The sequence below is a fragment of the Cibotium barometz genome, chromosome 56, assembly GCF_041138505.1.
Source record: "Cibotium barometz isolate CiBa-2024 chromosome 56, ASM4113850v1, whole genome shotgun sequence".
Taxonomy (NCBI): Eukaryota; Viridiplantae; Streptophyta; class Polypodiopsida; order Cyatheales; family Cibotiaceae; genus Cibotium; species Cibotium barometz.
This window is the reverse complement of record NC_141101.1, coordinates 22997281-23020293: the sequence shown is the minus strand read 5'-3', so window position 1 is coordinate 23020293 and position 23013 is coordinate 22997281. Positions and strand designations below refer to the sequence as shown.

At 36.2% G+C, this 23013-nt stretch overlaps 1 protein-coding gene across 1 annotated transcript in view; it reads right to left on the bottom strand.

Moving 5' to 3' along the window:
- Positions 1-13486: 13486 nt before the first annotated feature.
- Positions 13487-23013, bottom strand: part of LOC147607034 (uncharacterized) — a 65878-nt gene continuing 56351 nt past the window's right edge. Inside the window, exon 3 of the mRNA XM_086791481.1 lies at positions 13487-13704. Within this exon, the coding sequence (XP_086647607.1) occupies positions 13487-13704 (218 nt within the window). The remainder of the gene's footprint in view (positions 13705-23013) is intronic.

Here is a 23013-nt window from a genome sequence, read left to right as displayed (position 1 = left end):
AAGCGTTAATGCTATCCAGAGGATGATTTTGAATGTGGTTGATATGATTTTTAATTCTGTTTGAGAATTGATGAATTGATTTGGATTCTGATTGAAAAATGATGATCCCTGAAATTGGTTGAAATGTAATAAGCTGAGCGAAACATCAATGAGGATGAATGGGATGAGTCCCTGTGATGATATTCATAACTGGAATGATGATAATGATTTCAGCAAATCACTATGAGATTAGTGGATTGTGCTATCAGATTGCTACTATTAATACTTGACTTGGTGGATCAAGTTAAGGGATGACAAATTGAGAACTTGCTTGACTAAAATTCCTGTGAAGGAATGTTCAGAAGGAAAATTTTCAGTCTAATGGACCATTATCGTGTTAAAGATATGAATGATATGATCTGAATGAATTGTTATTTAATGATGAGTTCTATATAAGGGATAATTACCCCCGTATTCTGTTGGGTTGACCAGAATATAAGGAACCCCAGAATAAATTGGATCTTAAGAAAAGAGTTGTCCTCTACCTTACGAGATGAGGGCATCTCGCACTTTTCAAGTGGGGTAGAATGTAAGATTCTCCCCCAGCCCTTCGAGGTATACAGGAGTAAGAATCTCCCTTTCTGATCTTATAATTATTATCTCTCTAGAATAAAAGAAAGATTCTGTTTAGAATCTTTTCCCTGAATACTTCTCAAGAGTCACACTGTTTTAAGGATTCAGAACAATGAGTTCAGAAGTGAAAATCGGTGTTTTGGATACCAAGGTTTTGGTTTTCATTCGAGTACGGCCCAAAAGAAGTTCGTTATCTCTTGGGGAGTATAAGAAGTTATCCCCCAGATATTGTGAGCCTTATCTGAATTCAAAGAAAGTAGGTGACAGCCTACAAGCTTCTTTTACCTCCTCATCTCAAAGTTCTTAATGTATTTCATAGAAATATGTGCCAAACCAAAATCATGGAAAGACGGTAAAACTTCAGTGGCAAGTTACCGTTGGCTTCTAAGTTACGCTAGCTCCTTCCTTTATATAAGTCATAACTTTTACTTGTCATTCACAGTAATCTTACTCCCATCGATCTCCTTTCTTTCTTAATCTCCTTCATGGCTTGGCAACAAGAATTAGTTTTATCCATAATGATTCCTCACCTTCAAGACGCAAGTGAGTCTGTGAAGAAGAATTTTTTAGAACAGTATGAGCGCTCACTTTTCCCTCACTTGGGAACTTCTGTAGCGCAGACCAAATGGCGGACCTATCAAGACATAACTAGGGTAACACCCTGGGGTCAGCAACATTTTCGTAACAATGTCCGCTTAGCCATGGTTATTGAAGCTTTGGGTTTGGGTCCCCGATAATACTGCGTCATGAGATCAAGGCATCTTGGGTTTTCTGAGCGGGTCTTCTTACTGGCGTGTTTTTTTCCTCATGAGAAGATATGCCTTTACCCCATTTTTGGCTTGCCTCTCAGAGGTCCTTTTGTTAGAACACCTCATACCACTGAGATAGGCGCGGCAATAACCAACAGAATCATTCCCATAGATGAGTTACCTTATACGTGCACAGCTTGTGAGTGCTGCTTTTGTGACCATATGATGGACGGGCTTATGGAAGTGTAAAGAGTAATTCTTCTATCTTTACTGTATAAGTTTCGAGAATGAATAAAGTTTAAATCTTGTTCTTATCTTGCTCTCTTTGAGACTTTTCTTGGTGTTTAATCTTGATTAAAATTTTTCTCTAAGTCTCATATTCGTGCATCTTGCGAAATTACCCTAGTTTGCGAGATGAGGACATCTCGCGTTTTTTAAGTGGGGTAGAATGTAAGATTCCTCCCCCATCCCCTTTTTGATGTCTAGTATCTTCCCCTGTAATCAATCCCTCTTCAGAAATATAAAGACCTTGTTTCTAACTATCCTAGAGAGAGAAAATATTCTAGAGAGAGAATATTCAGATTTTGAATATTTTTGGATAGAAAAATATCTCTTATAATTAAGATAAATTTCCCTGAAACAGAAATTCAAAAAGAATTTTCCAATGTGCAATTGGAATTAATTGGAAATGGGTATAAAGGACCTTAGCCTAAGGGTCTAGATTTTCAGAAATTTTTGGATTATGGTCCAATTAAGGTGCCTATGGGCCAATAGCATCAATCCATGTGTAGGGAGGAGATAAATCCAATTTGTAAAAGAAGATACCCAAAAATGAGTAAATGCTCACATAAGATGAAGAGTTGAAAATGTACAAGGTTTATTAGTAAAAAACTATGAGCAATATTAAAAATATGAGATATTTTGGGTATCCAAAAATGAGTAAATGCTCACATAAGATGAAGAGTTGAAAATGTACAAGGTTTATTAGTAAAAAACTATGAGCAATATTAAAAATATGAGATATTTTGGGTATCCAAAAATGAGTAAATGCTCACATAAGATGAAGAGTTGAAAATGTACAAGGTTTATTAGTAAAAAATTATAAGCAATATTAAAATGATTCCATTATGACACATATGTAAGGAAGGGGAGTTCTTTAAAGGAGGTGCATATTTCACATAAGATGAAGAGTTGAAAATGTACAAGGTTTATTAGTAAAAAATTATGAGCAATATTAAAATGATTCCATTATGACACATATGTAAGGAAGGGGAGTTCTTTAAAGGAGGTGCATATTTCACATAAGATGAAGAGTTGAAAATGTACAAGGTTTATTAGTAAAAAAAAACTATGAGCAATATTAAAATGATTCCATTATGACACATATGTAAGAAAGGGGATTTCTTTAAAGGAGGTGCATATTTCACATGCTTGAATGAGTTTTAAACTCATAAAAATTGAGATATTTCATCTCTCCTCTCTCCTCATTCAAGTCTAGTTCCAAAAAGTTAGCTTAACTGACCTAAAAATGGTCAAATATTGACCAAACTGATTTAGAAAATTCTAGAATCAGTTTGTTTGCTTAGGAGCTCAATTTTCCCTATAAATAGAAGCCTCCCCCTTGTTGAAAAATATATAGTGTTTATGCGTCGTTACTCTACTCCACCTAAGCCAAGAACTATGAATTCATTAATAATTCACTAGTTTTTGGAGCTTCCCTCTTTCTTCAATTCCCATTAGTGGCTCCATCAACATACTTAACCAATTGATTGGTTGGGGACCTCTACCGTGAACAAAGAATCAAGCAATTTGTAAGGTAATTAGTGAATATTGATCTTTTCTATAATTTCTCAATGTTTCTCTCTTCTCAACCCCTCTCAAGCTTGAGAAGCTTAATTGGTATGGTTTTTTAAATGCTATTGAAGTTAATTGGTGAATAGTAGTGAAGAGTTACATAATTTAATAAATGCTATTGAAGTTAATTTTCATTTATGTTTAAATTCTAATGGTTTTTATGTAATTTCTCTCTCTCACTCAAGAAATGGTCATACTCATGACCCATTCTCAATCCAAATCAAGCTTTTCATAAAGCTTTTTCTTAACCCAAGATTAAGTTATGCTTGAGGCCAAATTAATGGCTTTTTTCTATGCTTTTAGTTTATGTATATTGATGATTCAATCCATTATGGATTAATGATCCAATTAGAGATCATTTTAATAATTTCCTTAACGATAAGCTTTATCCCTTAGAAAAATTGAGATTTATCAGTCATAGCAGCGGAGCTATGGTAAAATTTTTATAAAAATTATGCATAAAATAATTTCATTCAAAGCATAAAAAGAGGACTTCCTACCATATTCTAGGAATTATCATCCTAGATTAATTGAAAGAATTTCATTATAATCATGGAGAAATTGAATTTTAATATCATGCACAAAGAATAAGTTTTTATATCAAAAGTGTTATTTTTACCATTTTTATTTTCATGCATAGAAGTATGCATAATGGATAAATTTTTATATCAAAAGTGTTATTTTTATCAATTTTATTTTCATGCATAGAAGTATGCATAAAGGATAAGTTTTTATATCAAAAGTGTTATTTTTACCATTTTTATTTTCATGCATAGAAGTATGCATAATGGAAAAAATTTTATATCAAAAGTGTTATTTTTATCAATTTTATTTTCATGCATAGAAGTATGCATAATAGATAAATTTTTATATCAAAAGTGTTATTTTTACCATTTTTATTTTCATGCATAGAAGTATGCATAATGGATAAATTTTTATATCAAAAGTGTTATTTTTATCAATTTTATTTTCATGCATAGAAGTATGCATAAAGGATAAGTTTTTATATCAAAAGTGTTACTCTTACCATTTTTATTTTCATGCATAGAAGTATGCATAATGGATAAGTTTTTATATCAAAAGTGTTACTTTTACCATTTTTATTTTCATGCATAGAAGTATGCATAATGGATAAATTTTTATATCAAAAGTGTTATTTTTATCAATTTTATTTTCATGCATAGAAGTATGCATAAAGGATAAGTTTTTATATCAAAAGTGTTATTTTTACCATTTTTATTTTCATGCATAGAAGTATGCATAATGGAAAAATTTTTATATCAAAAGTGTTATTTTTATCAATTTTGTTTTCATGCATAGAAGTATGCATAATAGATAAATTTTTATATCAAAAGTGTTATTTTTACCATTTTTATTTTCATGCATAGAAGTATGCATAATGGATAAATTTTTATATCAAAAGTGTTATTTTTATCAATTTTATTTTCATGCATAGAAGTATGCATAAAGGATAAGTTTTTATATCAAAAGTGTTACTCTTACCAGTTTTATTTTCATGCATAGAAGTATGCATAATGGATAAATTTTTATATCAAAAGTGTTACTTTTACCATTTTTATTTTCATGCATAGAAGTATGCATAATGGATAAATTTTTATATCAAAAGTGTTACTTTTATCATATTTGAATTTCATGCATAAAGGTATGTATAAAAGTTGATTATTTTATTATAAAAGTGTGTCTTTTATTATATTGGATTTCATGCATAGAAGTATGCATAAGAGATGATTATTTTATTATAAAAGTGTTATTTTTATCATAATTGGATTTCATGCATAGAGGTATGCATAAAAGTTGATTATTTTATTATAAAAGTGTTACTTTTATCACAATTGAATTTCATGCATAGAAGTATGCATGAGTTGATTATTTTATTATAAAAGTGTTACTTTTATCATATTTGGATTTCATGCATAGAGGTATGCATAAAAGTTGATTATTTTATTATAAAAGTGTTACTTTTATCACAATTGAATTTCATGCATAGAAGTATGCATAAGAGGTGATTATTTTATTATAAAAGTGTTACTTTTATCATATTTGGATTTCATGCATAGAAGTATGCATAAAAGATATTCTTTTTATACTAAAAGTGTGATTTTCATCATAAATGGATTTTATGCATAACTTAGATGCATAAGAGAAATTCTTTTATTCTAAAAGTGTAATTCCTATTAAATTGAATTTATGCATAGGAAGAAGCATAAAAGATTGATTCAAAAGTGTCATTTTCATCTAAATTGAAATTATGCATAGGAAGATGCATAAAAGATTGAATTCTAATTCAAAAATGTCATAAATTTATGTATAGGAAGATGCATAAAAGATTGATTTTTACTTCAAAAGTATTAATCTCCTTAAATGAAATTTATGCATAAATAAATGTGTAAAGAAATCTTATATCAAATATAAGAATTCTCTTGTATTCTATACACAGATATGAGATGTGATGGGATGTGATAAGAGGTATATAAGATGTGATAAGAGGTGATAAGATGCTTATGAAATAAGTTAGCAGGTGATAAGATGCTTATGAAATAAGTTAGCAGGTGATAAGATGAATTAAGATGTGATAAGATGTGTATGAGATGAGGTAAGAAGTGTATGTGATAGGATAAGATGTATATGGGTTGTGATAGGACAAGAATGGATGTGATGTAAAAGATTAGATGTGAAGGCATATGGGGTTATATGAATGGGAATGTGAAAATGGATGTATGTGGATGTGTGGATGTGAAGATGGGAGTGTGGATGTATGAATGTGAAAATGGATGTATGCATGAAGATGTATATGCATAGATGTGAATGTGGATGTAGATATTGATGTGGAATGTGGATGTGGATGTATGTATATATGTGGATGTAGATGTGGATGTATAGATGTGAATGGGAATGTGGATGTGGATGTATGTGAATGTGGACGTAGATGTGGATGTATAGATGTGAATGTGGAATGTGGAATGTGGATGTGGATGTATATATGTATGTGGATGTAGATGTGGGTGTATAGATGTGAATGGGAATGTGGATGTGGATGTGGGTGTATAGATGTGAATGTGGATGTGGATGTATGTGAATGTGGATGTAGATATGGATATGGAATGTGAATGTGGATGTATGTATGTATGTGGATGTAGATGTGGATGTATAGATATGAATGGGAATGTGGATGCGGATGTATGTGTGTGGATGTGGATGTATGAATGAGGACGTGATAGTGGATGTATGCATGTGGATGTGGATGTATGGATGTGAAAATGGATGTGTATGTATGAATGTGGATATGGGATGTGGATGTATAAATGAGGATGTGAAAATGGAGGTAAACATGTAGATGTGGATGTATGGATGTGGATGTGGATGTGGATGTGGATGTGGATGTATGGATGTGGATATGGATGTGTATGTATGAATGTGGATATGGGATGTGGATGTATAAATGAGGATGTAAGAATGGATGTATGCATGTAGAGGTGGATGTAGAGATGTGAATGTGAATGTGTATGTGAATTAATGTGTCGCCGATATGAGGAAATGGATGAGAATGAGTACACATTAAATGGAATGTGGAATAAGTAATGTAGACTAAGGAGGGATAATGTGGAAAGACGAGAGTTCGATTTAGAAACTGTATTTTGTGACTGTTTGTAAATGACTGTTTTATGTCATGAATGCTGGGGAAGCATTTTGACCGTCTTGTGGATTAAGGTCATGAAGACCTAACTGTTAAAGTTGCAACTGCTGACGGAGAGTCAATGGAGGACGTCTCGCGTAGCAAGGTCGACCAAGGTCTTGACCAGCCTCGGTTCGATTTAAATGGTGAGCTTCCGGTACGGTGGATGAGGGACCAAGGAAGCGGCCTATGAGTGAAGCGCTAGGTCACCTGCAAAGGATCCTAGAGGGTGCTGACCATACGGTGCTCGGGCTCTGGGTCGCCGAAGATACCCACACGTGCGTCGTGGAAGATATTGGAACAAGGAGTAAGAGTTGTTTTGTGAAACCGGGCATGGATCTGGTTGATTGACCTTGCTGGTCTTCAATGGATGAGTCCATGGCTCTTTATATGGATCTGTTGGTTGATCTTGTTGATCTTCAACGAGAGTCCATCTTGATTTTTATAAGTGATTATATTGCCAAGTATTATGGGCTAGGAACTATTGAAAAGGCCCTTGTGTGGACAGGTGGTGAGCGTTCTAGTTGCCAATGATGCCATAGATACTCTGATGAAGGAATGATGGGAAATTATGAATCAACTGGATAAATTGGAAGATTGTGATCAGTGGTACTATGGTTTTATTAAAGGATTGTTTTAAAGTTAGCTGATGCTAAGAAAAAGGCAATTTCATATTGGGTGTGTAAGTGGTGTGGCTAGTTTTATGTTTGCATGAACTTCCGGCTAGGGGGCCTTGGAACTCTTTTCCTTGGTACCCGGGACAAAACCTAACCAAATTCCAAATTGGATCCCATCACTACAGTGGTTGGGCGGTTGGCTAACCCATGGGATCGGATGGGGTTAGGCTGGACTGATGGATCCGTAAATCGAGACTCAAAAATTCTGTTATTACGATAGATAAAACACCATATTAGATCATTTGGGAAAAATCCCATTCCCATTTGAAAAATGGGAGCATGGTGAACTTGTCCAAAAGTTTGTCAAAACCCCCTCATGTGACATATCATCGGAAAGATCTTGAAGAGTAGAATCTAAATCTATGATCTCCGACAAATTTGGAGTTAGTATGTTTAAGATATGTCCAAAACTATATGGAGTAATTGATTCCCAAAATGTGAGATTTTTTCCAAATTACCTAATATTGACTTTTAAAGTAAATCCCGGACAGAAATTGTTCTATGGATAGGAATCAACGGCTGTGCCTCTTGAATGGGGAAAAAAGCGTTGATCCTAATGATCCAAGTGCAAGTATCTTCCTTGATCTGACCAAGTATCTTATAGATGCAATGGGATCAGCTCGATCAGAAATGATCTTGACTACGTTAGAGTAAAAAGTTATCCTGGTGGAATCGCCCGTGCTTTCCGGTAAAGGAAGTTTTTTCGGGTTCGGTTTTGGAACAACCGACGGATTAGTCTCTTATCCGGATATCCGTGGGCGAGGCCCCGAATGTGGGACCCCTGTCCCGCGCGAGAAGTGCTACTTCCACTCTAGCACCCTGAAACTGTTGCTCGGTGGAAACAGGGATCTCACAGAGGTCACTTACCAAGTCCAACTGGGTTCTAGAGCCTTCCAGCTTCAGTTTTGCCCAATTTGGACAAGTTTTGGATGAGTTTGGCTCCCTTTTTGATCCAGTTTACACCAGGAGAGAGGAGAGATGAAATATCTTGATTTTTTGAATTAAAAATTTCAAGCAATGATGATAAAAAAAGTTGCATAATTGATGAGGCTCTCCCTGAGGTGTCAAAAATTCATCATTTTACTTAAAATATCCCAATTTTTAACTAATAAATCCATTACTCAGTCAACTCTTCATCTTATGTGAGCATTTACTTATTTTTGAGGTGTTTTATTTTATTCTTTGCATTTTTGTCATCCCAACACTTGGATTAATCCAATTGGCTCTTTGGAACGTTATTTGGACCTTAATCTAAAAATTTCTGGAAAATGTGGACCCTTAGGCTAAGGTCTGTTATACACATATTTAATTCAAAAATTCATTTTGAGCTTCTATTTCAGGGGAATTTATATTGGATATTAGGGGAATTTTTGTATCCAAAGATGTCTCAATTTTGAATTACCTTTGTCTAGACATTTTCTCTCTCAAGGTCAAAACAAGGTAAAACAAGATCGTTTTCCATTTTTGAGGGGGGGATGATTACAAGAGACTGAAGGGGCGGTTCTTACACCTTTAGATCTCAAAAGCTAGAGGGAGGAATCCTACATCCTACCCCACTTAAAAAAATGCGATATGTCCTTATCTCATAGCTGTAGGATAATCTCTTTCATCTCTTTCTTCTTCTATCGCTTCCAACATTATTGCCTTGGAAGTGGACGGCTAGTTTGGGAACTTCTCTATTTGATTTCCCCAATTCTTAGATTGAGGTCTTGCACTACTTTGCATTTAGATTGAGGGTTGGTTAGAGGGTATACCTGTAGGGTTTCCTTGATCTTAACAGCGAAAATCTAACCCTAATTACTCTAGAAGGAAGGAGCTAGAGTCTGGAATCTTGGTCCCTAACTTCCCTGCCCCGAAAACCTTGATAAGTACTACGATGTCCGTATCCTTGATAGTTAAAGCATTTAACTTCTTTATTCAAGGGTGGAACTTCTGAAAGTTGAATTCCAGGGAATTGTGTTTTAGGAAAAAGAACTTTCTTTCATTCTGGAACTTCCCACATCCTAAGTTTGACCTTGTTGTCTCTTAGGAGGCGGAAAGTTGGAATCACCTTTTGGAGCTAGGAATATTTTGAAAGATGATGATGCTGGCTTTGGCGAGACCTTGACAACAAAGGCCTTGGCAAAATCCTTCGCCATCTGTATGGCTTCAGCCATAGAAACTGGCTTGGCATTCTTCACCAGGGTATTCAAATGTTCGTTCATTCCCCGAATGAACCTCGCCCCATCAATTGTTCTTCATCTAGCGGTGGTGAGTATTTGAGGAGAGCGAACACCTGGTGATATTCCTCTGTGGTTCGACTTCCTTGGGTTAACTCCAGGAATTCATTCATTTTACTCTCAAGGAATCCGGGAGGACAGAATCTCTTCCTTAGATAAGCTTTGAGATCATTCCATGTTTGGGTGTTCCGATCCAAATGGTTGCTCTCACAGTGGTTTCTCCATGCTACTCTAGTTGTTTCTACTATCTTCAGCCTTACAAGAGCCACTTTACTCCTCTCATTATATCCAGTGACATTGAAGTATTCTTCCATTGCTTCGATCCACTTCTCTATTGTTTCTCCCAAGTGCTCCCCTTTACCTTTGAAAGGTCCGGGCTGAGATCTATGAAGAGCTTTGCGAACACTGGATTGAGCTCTATGAAGAGCTTTGCAAACACTGGATTGAGCTCTTCCTCATCGAGTTGAGGGTTAACATTCCTACCACGATGACCTCGATTTATGATCCTATCAATACAAAAATTCTTTGTTAAGTCCCTTTTTTCCAACTGAACCAAGACGCTCAGGTGAAAAGATCACTTCAAATCTGAAAGGAGTTAGACTTTAGATCCAACTAATTCTAGGGTTCCTTAAAGTCTAGTCAACCCTCATAGAATCATGGGACAAAGATCCCTTCTACAAGAAGAAACATACAAAACTCATCATCAGAAAATAGTTCATTCATATCCTTAACACAAAAATGGTCCATCAAACCAGTACTTTCCAATTATAATCTAGACATTCTCCATGGGAATTTCAGTTATACACGTTCTTAATTTGTCATTCCACAATTAGGTCTATTGGGCCAAAGTTCAAGCTGCGTCAGCACAATCCACTAATCTCATAGTGATCTACTTAAAGACTTGATCATCTTCCCAGTTACCAACATCATTACTGGGATTCTCTCCATTCATCCTCATTGTGGCTTTATTCAACTTATCTTCTTTCAACCAGAATTTAGAAATCATCATCTTTCAATCAGAATTGAAATCAATTCATCAATTCTCAACCGTAATTCTAAAATCATATCAACCAGCATTTGAAATCATCATTTGGGATAGCATTTTTGCTTATAGCTTCAAGGTATTAGATTCACTCATATATATTCTCAGTAAAGAGCTATAGTTATACCCACGGTATATACCGGTAATCATGGTCCTTGGGGCTATAAAAGGTAAATTCCATCATGTCTACGACTCAAGCAAGTCAGGAATTCCACACAATTATTTTAGTTCCATCTAAAACCCAATTCATCAACTAAAAGTATTCATTAATGAAGCTTAAGGAATCAAAATACAACATGTAAATGAAGCTTAAGGAATCAAAATACAACATGTAAATGCTCTTTTTGTGAGTAAATTTTTTCTTCTTCTTCTTGAGCTTTCAACAATGCTTTGATACCAGCTATGAGACCCCTGCCCCCTCCACGCATTAGAATCCAGGGAGCTAGCAGCAGAAGTAGCAACCTTGCATGCAGGGCAGAGTTTCCCACTCGAGGCCTCACCCATGAATGTCCGGACAAGAGACTAATCCCTCAACTTTTTGAAAACCGAACCCAAAAAAAAACTTCCCTTTCCCAGAAAGCATAGGAAATTCCTCCAGGAGAATTATTCTAACTTAGTCAAGGGCCTTAATTTCCCTTATTCATTTTGACCGGATCCGCGGATCACATGGCCGGATCAAGGGAGGAACTTGGACTTGGATCATAGAGACCAATGCTTTTTTCCTCGTCAAAGAGGCATAGCCATCGATTCTTTTCCATTGAACAAGGATTATCCATGATTTACTTCAACTATAGTAACTTGAACATAATTGAATTTTAATAGGGATCCATTAGTCCAACCTAACCCTATCTAATCCCATGGATTAGCCAACTGCCCAACCACTGTATTGATAGAATCCATTTAGAAATTTGGTTATGTTTTGTCCCGGCTACTAGGGAGGAAAAGAGTTCCCAAAAACCCTAGCCGGCACTCATGCATAATATAATTCAGACATACCACTTATGCACCCAATATGAAATTGCCTTTTACATATTTAGTTGTCTTTAAAGTAGACTTGAAATGAAACCATAGTATTTCAAATCATAATCCTCCAAAATATCCAGATCCAATTTCCAACTTTTCCACTTTCCAACCGTAAAATCCAATTTTGGTCATTCCTTCCTCAACGTACCTATGGTATCATTGGCAACTATAACGCTCACCACCTGCTCACTCGGGGGCCTTTTCAATAGTCCATAGTGCCTAAAAGTTTAATCACATATAAACCATATGGACTCTCAGTTGGAGATCAACAAGATCCATGTAAAAGAGCCATGAACTCATCCGTTGAAGATTAGCAAGACCAATCAACCATATCCATGCCTATGTTCAGAAAACAAACTCCAACTTATTTTTCTTCCTAGACGCACGCGTGGGTATCTTGGGCAATGAGCCAGAGCCTGAGCACCATATGGTAAGAACCCTCTAGGTTCCTTTTAGCAACAAGTGACCTAGCACTTCACTCATAGGCCGCTTCCTTGGTCCCTCATCCACCATAGCAGACGCTCACCATTTTAATCGAACAGAGGTTGGTCAAGACCTCGGCCAACCTTCCTACGCGAGACGTCCTTCATTGACTCTCCATTAGCTGTTGCAACTTTTTCACTTAGGTCCCCACGATTTCATTTACAAGATAGTCAAAATGCTTCCCAGCATTCTTGACATAAAACAATCTTTAAAAAATAGGTTTCATCTACAAACAGAGTTTCAAATAAAATTCCCATCTTTCCTCATCATCCCACATCGTTTCACATTATTCCTCATCATATCTCGTCATTCCAAATCATTTCCCATCGTCTCATTACCCACGTCATTTCTTATTATTCCATGTCATTTCTCATTATCCCACATTTTCTACATCAACTCACATCCATTCACATCATTCCTACATTCATTCACATCTATTCACATCCATTCTCATCCATTCACATCATTCTTACATCCACTCACATCCATTTACATCATTCTTACATCCAGTCTCATCATTCCTACATTCATTCACATCCATTGACATCCATTCTCATCATTTCTACATTCATTCACATCCATTCTCATCATTTCTACATTCAATCACATCCGTTCACATCCATTCTCATCATTCCTACATTCATTCACATCCATTCACCTCATTCCTACATTCAATCACATCCATTCTCTTTATTCCTACATTCATTCAATTTCGTTCACATCCATTCTCATCATTCCTACATTCATTTACATCCATTCTTATCCATTCTCATAATTCCTACATTCATTAACATCCATTCTCATCAAACCTACATAAGAACAAGACAATTGCAAAGGCGCTTCGAATTTAGTTTCTAACTGTGTATAATAATGCAGGAGTCAAGACGGTTACATCTATATACAAGTTCTAAAATGTTGTTGCCTGAAATCTGAGGTAAAAGACTAAGGTTCAAAGTATTTTAAAGGAAACTATGTAAAACTTCAGGTTTTACACCTTGCACACCTGGTAGATAAAAGTTTTGTCAAAAAAATTTCAGACTTGAACCCACTCCTAAAACGTTACTTTATTAAAAAGTATGTAGATTACTTTTCAGTTATAGTCTCCATCTCTGCATCATTGCCTTCAGTTTCCTTCATGACATTGTCCTTATATCTGCTTGAAGTATCTGGTTCACAGGTTCAATTTGATCCACTTGAACATTTGAAATCTTCTCAGCAACATCTAAAATCTTTTTAGCAACAATCCCTGAACTTTCAACATTCTGTTCTGCAACATTAGGTACAAGTGTAATAACCTTCATACTATCCACCTCCATATCTTGCTTCTTCATTCCATCAAAAGTGCCTTTTCCTACAAAATCACTTTCAAACTTAAAAGACCTCTGACTATCATCACAAAAATCTTCTTCGAAACCACGATAGCCCTTGAGGGAGTACAAAGGATCCTCCCGCATTGACTTTTCAGAGGGTTTCACTTGAAGAGACTCTAGGTGGCTAGCACATTGTTTCATCTGCAACTTCAGGAATTCCTCCTCCAAAGTTGTAATCTACTCCTTAAGAAAAGCAATCTCTGTTTTACGCTACTCATCTGCAAATGCTTCCCAAGGTATTGTAAGAACATTATGAATCCTCTCTTTAATTCGAGCCCAAATCAAACTTTGTGAGACCCCTGCCCCCTCTGCGCACCGAAATCTGGGGAGCTAGCAGCGGAAGTAGCAACCTTGCACACAGGGCAGAGTTTCCCATTCGAGGCCTTGCTGCCCACCCATGAATGTCCGTACAAGAGACTAATCCCTCGGTTTTTCCAAAACCAAACCGGGAAAAAAACTTCCCTCGCCCAGAAAGCATAGGCGATTCCTCCAGGAGAATTATTCTAACGTAGTCAAGGGCCTTAACTTCCCTTATTCATTCCGATCGGACCCGCGGATCACATGGCCGAATCAAGGGAGGAACTTGCACTTGGATTATAGAGACCAACGCAAAGGCACAGTCATCGATTCTTTTCCATGGAACAAGGATCATTGATGATTTACTTCAACTATCATAACTTGAAACACTATATTCGTGAGTTTGGAAATTTTTCAACTCCCATTTTTTGAATACTAAAAAGGTGGGACCTGGATAACATGCCTATAAGTTTTTCAAAACCATATCATGTGACCTATTGTTGGAAAGCGCTTGGAAAATGGAATCTAGTGAGCTATAGAGCGCTCAATTTGGAGTAACGGTGTTCAAGTTATGATTAATCCAAAGATTTGACCACATGTCCCAAACTTATGGGAAATTCCCATATTCCCCAATATGGTGTTTTGAACAGAATTGAATTTTAATTATAGGGATCTATTAGTGTAGCCTAACCCCATCCAATCCCATGGATTAGCCAACCACCCAACCACTGTATTGATAGGATCCATTTAGAAATTTGGTTATGTTTTGTCCCGGGTACTAGGGAAAAGAGTTCCCAGGCCCCTTAGCCGGCACTCTTGCACAATACAATTTAGACATACCACTTATGCACCCAATATGATAGATTCAACTACCTTTAAAGCAGACTTGAAATGAAACCATAATATTTTGAATCATAATCCTCCAAAATATCTAGATTCAATTTTCAACTTTTCCACTTTCCAACCATAAAATCAAAATTCAGTCATTCCTTCCTCAGCGTATCTATGGCATCATCGGCCCATAATGCTCACCACCTGCTCACTTAGGGACCTTTTCAATAATTCCTAGCCCATAGTACCTAGGAGTTTAATAACATATAGACCATATGGACTCTCAGTTGGAGATGAGTAAGATCAACCAACAAGATCCATGTAAAAGAGCCATGAACTCATCCGTTGAAGACCAGCAAAGCCAATCAACCAGATCCATCCATGCACATGTTCAGAAAACAAACTCCAACTCATTTTTTTTCCTAGATTGTGAGATCCCGTTCTCCACCGCGCAACGGATTCGGGGTACTTGCAGCGGAAGTAGCACATCATGCGTGGGTAGGGGTCTCACACTTGTCGGGGCCTCGCCCACCGATATCCGGACAAGAGACTAATCCGTCGGTTTGTCCAAAACCGAAACCGAAAAAACTTCCTTTACCCGGAAAGCATGGGCGATTCCACCAGGATAACTCTTTACTCTAACGTAGTCAAGATCATTACGGATCAACTGATCTGACTGCACCTTTAACGGTACTTGGTCAAATCAAGGAAGAAACTTGCACTTGGATCATTGGGATCAATGCTTTTTTCCCCATCAAGAGGCACAGCCGTTGATTCCTATCCATAGAACAATTTCTATCCGGGATTTACTTCATCTATCATAATAATAGAATTTAAATCTCGATTTACGGATCCATCAGTCCAGCCTAACCCCATCCGATCCCATGGGTTAGCCAACCACCCAACCATTGTAGTGATGGGATCCAATTTGGAATTTGGTTAGGTTTTGTCCCGGTTACCAAGGAAAAGAGTTCCAAGGCCCCCTAGCCGGAAGTTCATGCAAACATAAAACTAGCCACACCACTTACACACCCAATATGAAATTGCCTTTTTCTTAGCATCAGCAAACTTTAAAACAATCCTTTAATGAAACCATAGTACCACTGATCACAATCTTCCAATTTATCCAGTTGATTCATAATTTCCCATCATTCCTTCATCAGAGTATCTATGGCATCATTGGCAACTAGAACGCTCACCACCTGTCTACACAGGGGCCTTTTCAATAGTTCCTAGCCCATAATACTTGGCAATATAATCACTTATAAAAATCAAGATGGACTCTCGTTGAAGATCAGCAAGATCAACCAACAGATCCATATAAAGAGCCATGGACTCATCCATTGAAGACCAGCAAGGTCAATCAACCAGATCCATGTCCGGTTTCACAAAACAACTCTTACTCCTTGTTCCAATATCTTCCTCGACGCACGCGTGGGTATCCTAGGCGACCCAGAGCCCGAGCACCGTATGGTCAGCACCCTCTAGGATCCTTCGCAGGTGACCTAGCGCTTCACTCATAGGCCGCTTCCTTAGTCCCTCATCCACCGTACCGGAAGCTCACCATTTTAATCGAACCGAGGCTGGTCAAGACCTCGACCGACCTTGCTACGCGAGACGTCCTCCATTGACTCTCCGTCAGCAGTTGCAACTTTATCAGTTAGGTCTCCACGACCTTAATCACAAGATGGTCAAAATGCTTCCCCAGCATTCTTGACATAAAATAGCCATTTACAAACAGCATTTACAAATACAATCTCTATATTAACTCTCATTTTTCCACATTAATCCTCATTAATCCACATTACTTATTCCACATTCCATTTATATGTGTACTCATCCAATCCCATCATTTTCCATCTCTTCACTTCAGATTCCTTCATATCACATATCATAATTTCACATCCATATCCACATCCATACATCCACATCCACATCCACATTCACATCCATACATCCACATCTACATGCTTACCTCCATTTTCACATCCTCATTTATACATCCACATCCCATATCCACATTCATACATACACATCCATATCCACATCCATACATCCACATCCACATCCATACATCCACATGCATACATCCACTATCACGTCCTCATTCATACATCCACATCCACATACATACATACATCCACATCCACATACATACATACATCCATATCTACATCCACATTCGCATACATCCACATTCGCATACATCTACATCCACATTCGCATACATCCACATCCACATTCCCATTCACATCTATACATCCACATCTACATCCACATACATACATACATCTATATCCACATTCCCATTCACATCTATACATCTACATCTACATCCACATACATACATCCACATCCACATTTCCATTCACATCTATACAGCCACATCTACATCCACATACATACATACATCCACATCCACATTCCACATTCACATCTATACAGCCACATCTACATCCACATTCACATCTATACATCCACATCTACATCCACATTCACATACATCCACATCCACCTTCCCATTCACATCTATACATCCTCATCTACATCCACATACATACATACATCCACATCCACATTCCACATTCACATCTATACAGCCACATCTACATCCACATTCACATCTATGCATAAACATCTTCATGCATACATCCCTTTCCACATTCATACATCCACACTCCCATCCACACATCCATACTCCCATCTCCACACTCACACACCCATCTCCACATCCACACTCCCATCTCCACACTCACACATTCATACATCCACACTCCCATCTCCACATCCACACATCCACATACATACATCCACACATCCACATACATACATCCATTTCCACATTCCCATTCACATAACCCCATATGCCTTCACATCTAATCTTTTACGTCACATCCATTCTCGCCCTATCACAACCCATATACATCTTATCCTATCACATACACTTCTTACCTCATCCCATACACATCTTATCAAATCTTAATTCATCTTATCACCTCATAACTTATTTCATAAGCATCTTATCACCTCTTATCACATCTTATACACCTCTTATCACATCCTATCACATCTCATATCTATTTATAGAATACAAGAGAATTCTTATATTTGATATAAGATTTCTTTACACATTTATTTATGCATAAATTCTATTCAAGGACATTAATACTTTCGAAGTAAAAATCAATCTTTTATGCATCTTCTTATGCATAAATTCAATTTGGTAGGAATTACACTTTTAGAATAAAAGAATTTCTCTTATGCATCTAAGTTATGCATAAAATCCATTTATGATGAAAATCACACTTTTAGTATAAAAAGAATATCTTTTATGCATACTTCTATGCATGAAATCCAATTATGATAAAAGTAACACTTTTATAATAAAATATTCACCTCTTATGCATACTTCTATGCATGAAATTCAATTGTGATAAAAGTAACACTTTTATAATAAAATAATCAACTTTTATGCATACCTCTATGCATGAAATCCAAATATGATCAAAGTAACACTTTTGATATAAAAATTTATCCATTATGCATACTTCTATGCATGAAAATAAAAATGGTAAAAATAACACTTTTGATATAAAAATTTTTAATGGTAAAAGTAATACTTTTGATATAAAAATTTATCCATTATGCATACTTCTATGCATGAAAATAAAAATGGTAAAAATAACACTTTTGATATAAAAATTTTTAATGGTAAAAGTAATACTTTTGATATAAAAATTTATCCATTATGCATACTTCTATGCATGAAAATAAAAATGATAAAAATAACACTTTTGATATAAAAACTTATCCTTTATGCATGATATTAAAATTCAATTTCTCCATGATTATAATGAAATTCTTTCAATTAATCTAGGATGATAATTCCTAGAATATGGTAGGAAGTCCTCTTTTTATGCTTTGAATGAAATTGTTTTATGCATAGTTTTTATAAAAATTTTACCATAGCTCCGCTGCTATGACTGATAAATCTCAATTTTTCTAAGGGATAAAGCTTATCATTAAGGAATTAATTAAAATGATCTCTAATTGGATCATTAATCCATAATGGATTGAATCATCAATATACATAAACTAAAAGCATAGAAAAAAGTCATTAATTTGTCTTCAAGCATAGCTTAATCTTGGGTTAAGGAAAAGCTTTATGAAAAGCTTGATTTGGATTGAGAAAGGGTCATGAGTATGACCATTTCTTGAGTGAGAGATAGAAATTACATAAAAACCATTAGAATTTAAACATAAATGGAAATTAACTTCAATAGCATTTATTAAATTATGTAACTCTTCACTAGTATTCACCAATTAACTTCAATAGCATTTAAAAAACCATACCAATTAAGCTTCTCAAGCTTGAGAGGGGTTGAGAAGAGAGAAACATTGAGAAATTATAGAAAAGATCAATATTCACTAATTACCTTACAAATTGCTTGACTCTTTGTTCACGGTAGAGGCCCCCAACCAATCAATTGGTTAAGTATGTTGATGAAGCCACTAATGGGGATTGAAGAAAGAGGGAAGCTCCAAAAACTAGTGAATTATTAATGAATTCATAGTTCTTGGCTTAGGTGGAGTAGAGTAACGACGCATAAACACTATCTATTGTTCAACAAGGGGGAGGCTTCTATTTATAGGAAAAATTGAGCTCCTAACCAAACAAACTGATTCTAGAATTTTCTAAATCAGTTTGGTCAATATTTGACCATTTTTAGGTCAGTTAAGCTAACTTTTTGGAACTAGACTTGAATGAGGAGAGAGGAGAGATGAAATATCTCAATTTTTATGAGTTTAAAACTCATTCAAGCATGTGAAATATGCACCTCCTTTAAAGAACTCCCCTTCCTTACATATGTGTCATAATGGAATCATTTTAATATTGCTCATAGTTTTTTACTAATAAACCTTGTACATTTTCAACTCTTCATCTTATGTGAAATATGCACCTCCTTTAAAGAACTCCCCTTCCTTACATATGTGTCATAATGGAATCATTTTAATATTGCTCATAGTTTTTTACTAATAAACCTTGTACATTTTCAACTCTTCATCTTATGTGAGCATTTACTCATTTTTGGATACCCAAAATATCTCATATTTTTAATATTGCTCATACTTTTTTACTAATAAACCTTGTACATTTTCAACTCTTTATCTTATGTGAGAATTTACTCATTTTTGGGTATCTTCTTTTACAAATTGGATTTATCTCCTCCCTACACATGGATTGATGCTATTGGCCCATAAGAACCTTAATTGGACCATAATCCAAAAATTTCTGAAAATCTAGACCCTTAGGCTAAGGTCCTTTATACCCATTTCCAATTAATTCAATTTGCACATTGGAAAATTCTTTTTGAATTTCTGTTTCAGGGAAATTTATCTTAATTATAAGAGATATTTTTCTATCCAAAAATATTCAAAATCTCAATATTCTCTCTCTAGAATATTTTCTCTCTCTAGGTTAAAATAGTTAGAAACAAGGTCTTTATATTTCTGAAGAGGGATTGATTACAGGGGAAGATACTAGACATCAAAAAGGGGGTGGGGGAGGAATCTTACATTCTACCCCACTTAAAAAATGCGAGATGTCCTCATCTCGCAAACTAGGGTAATTTCGCAAGATGCACGAATATGAGACTTAGAGAAAATTTTAATCAAGATTAACCACCAAGAAAAGTCTCAAAGAGAGCAAGATAAGAACAAGATTTAAACTTTATTCATTCTCGAAACTTATACAGTAAAGATAGAAGAATTACTCTTTACACTTCCATAAGCCCGTCCATCATATGGTCACAAAAGCAGCACTCACAAGCTGCACAAGTATAAGGTAACTCATCTATGGGAATAATTCTGTTGGCTATTGCCGCACCTATCTCAGTGGTATGAGGTGATCTAACAAAAGGACCTCTGAGAGGCAAGCCAAAAACGGGGTAAAGGCATATCTTCTCATGAGGAAGAAAACACGCCAGTAAGAAGACCCACTCAGAAAATCCAAGATGCCTTGATCTCATGACGCAGTAGTATCGGGGACCCAAACCCAAAGCTTCAATAACCATGGCTAAGTGGATATTGTTACGAAAATGTTGCTGACCCCAGGGTGTTACCCTAGTTATGTCTTGATAGGTCCGCCATTTGGTCTGTGCTACAGAAGTTCCCAAGTGAGGGAAAAGTGAGCGCTCATACTGTTCTATAAAATCCTTCTTCGCAGACTCACTTGCATCTTGAAGGTGAGGAATCATTATGGATAAAACTAGTTCTTGTTGCCAAGCCATGAAGGAGATTAAGAAAGAAAGGAGATCGATGGAAGTAAGATTACTGTGAGCGACAAGTAAAAGTTACGACTTATATAAAGGAAGGAGCTAGCGTAACTTAGAAGCCAACGGTATCTTGCCCACTGAAGTTTTACCGTCATTCTATGATTTGGGTTTGGCACATAATTCTATAGAAAGCATTAAGAACCTTGAGATGAGGAGATAAAAGAGGTTCGTAGGCTAAGTTACCTACCTTCTTTGGTCCACAATATCTGGGCGATAACTTCTTATACTTCCCAAGAGATAAAGAACTTCTTTTGGGCCGTACTCGAATGAAGACCAAAATCTTGATATCCAAAACATTGATTCTCACTTCTGAACTCATTGTTCTGAATCCTTAAAACAGGTGGGACTCTTGAGAAGTATCCAGGGAAAAGGTTCTTCCTTTTTTAAACAGAATCTTTCTTTTATTTTAGAGAGAATAATTATAAGATCAGAAAGGGAGGTTCTTACTCGTGCATACCTCGAAGGTTGGGGAGGAATCTTACATTCTACCCCACTTAAAAAGTGTGAGATTTCCTCATCTCTTACTTTACGAGATGTCCTCATCTCGTAAAGTAGAGGACAACTCTTTTTCTTAAGATCCAAGTTATTCTGAAGTTCTTTATATTCTGGTCAACCCAACAGAATACGAAAATAATTATCCCTTAAATAGAACTCATAATTCATTGAAATCATATCATTCATATCTTTAACACGATAATGGTCCATTAGACCGAATAATTCCCTGCCGAACATTCCTCCACGGAAATTTCAGTTAAGCAAGTTCTCAATTTGTCATCCCTTAAATTGATCTACCGAGTCAAGTGTTAACCATAGTAATTCGATAGCACAATCCACTAATCTCATAGTGATTTGCTGAAATCATTATCATCATTCCAGTTATGAATATCATCACAGGGACTCGTCCCATTCATCCTCATTGAGGCTTCGCTCAGCTTATTACATTTCAACTAAATTTCAGGGATCATCATTTTTCAATCAGAATCCAAATCAATTCATCAATTCTCAAACAGAATTAAAAATCATATCAACCACATTCGAAATCATCCTCTGGATAGCATTAACGCTTATAATTTCAAGTCTTAGATTTACTCGTATATACTGTCAGTAAAGAGCTGCAGTATACTCTCGGTATATACGGGTAGTCACGGCCCTTGGAATTATAGGGTAAATACCATCATGTCTAGGCCTCAAGCAAGTCAGGGATTCTGTATAACTGCGGTACTTCCATCTGAAGACCCAATTACCAAATTACGAATCTCAATTTGAATATCAAATTGTATGAATTATATCACACAATTACAACCTTTTTGTGATTCTTGATAAATTTTTGACATATTTGGCTTCTCGGTTGATCCTCATTAACCAAATGCTCTGATACCAACTGTGAGATCCCGTTCTCCACCGCGCAACGGATTCGGGGTACTAGCAGCGGAAGTAGCACATCATGCGTGGGTAGGGGTCTCACACTCGTCGGGGCCTCGCCCACCGATATCCCGACAAGAGACTAATCCGTCGGTTTGTCCAAAACCGAAACCGGAAAAACTTCCTTTACCCGGAAAGCATGGGCGATTCCACCAGGATAACTCTTTACTCTAACGTAGTCAAGATCATTACGGATCAACTGATCTGACTGCACCTTTAACGGTACTTGGTCAAATCAAGGAAGAAACTTGCACTTGGATCATTGGGATCAACGCTTTTTTCCCCATCAAGAGGCACAGCCGTTGATTCCTATCCATAGAACAATTTCTATCCGGGATTTACTTCATCTATCATAATAATAGAATTTAAATCTCGATTTACGGATCCATCAGTCCAGTCTAACCC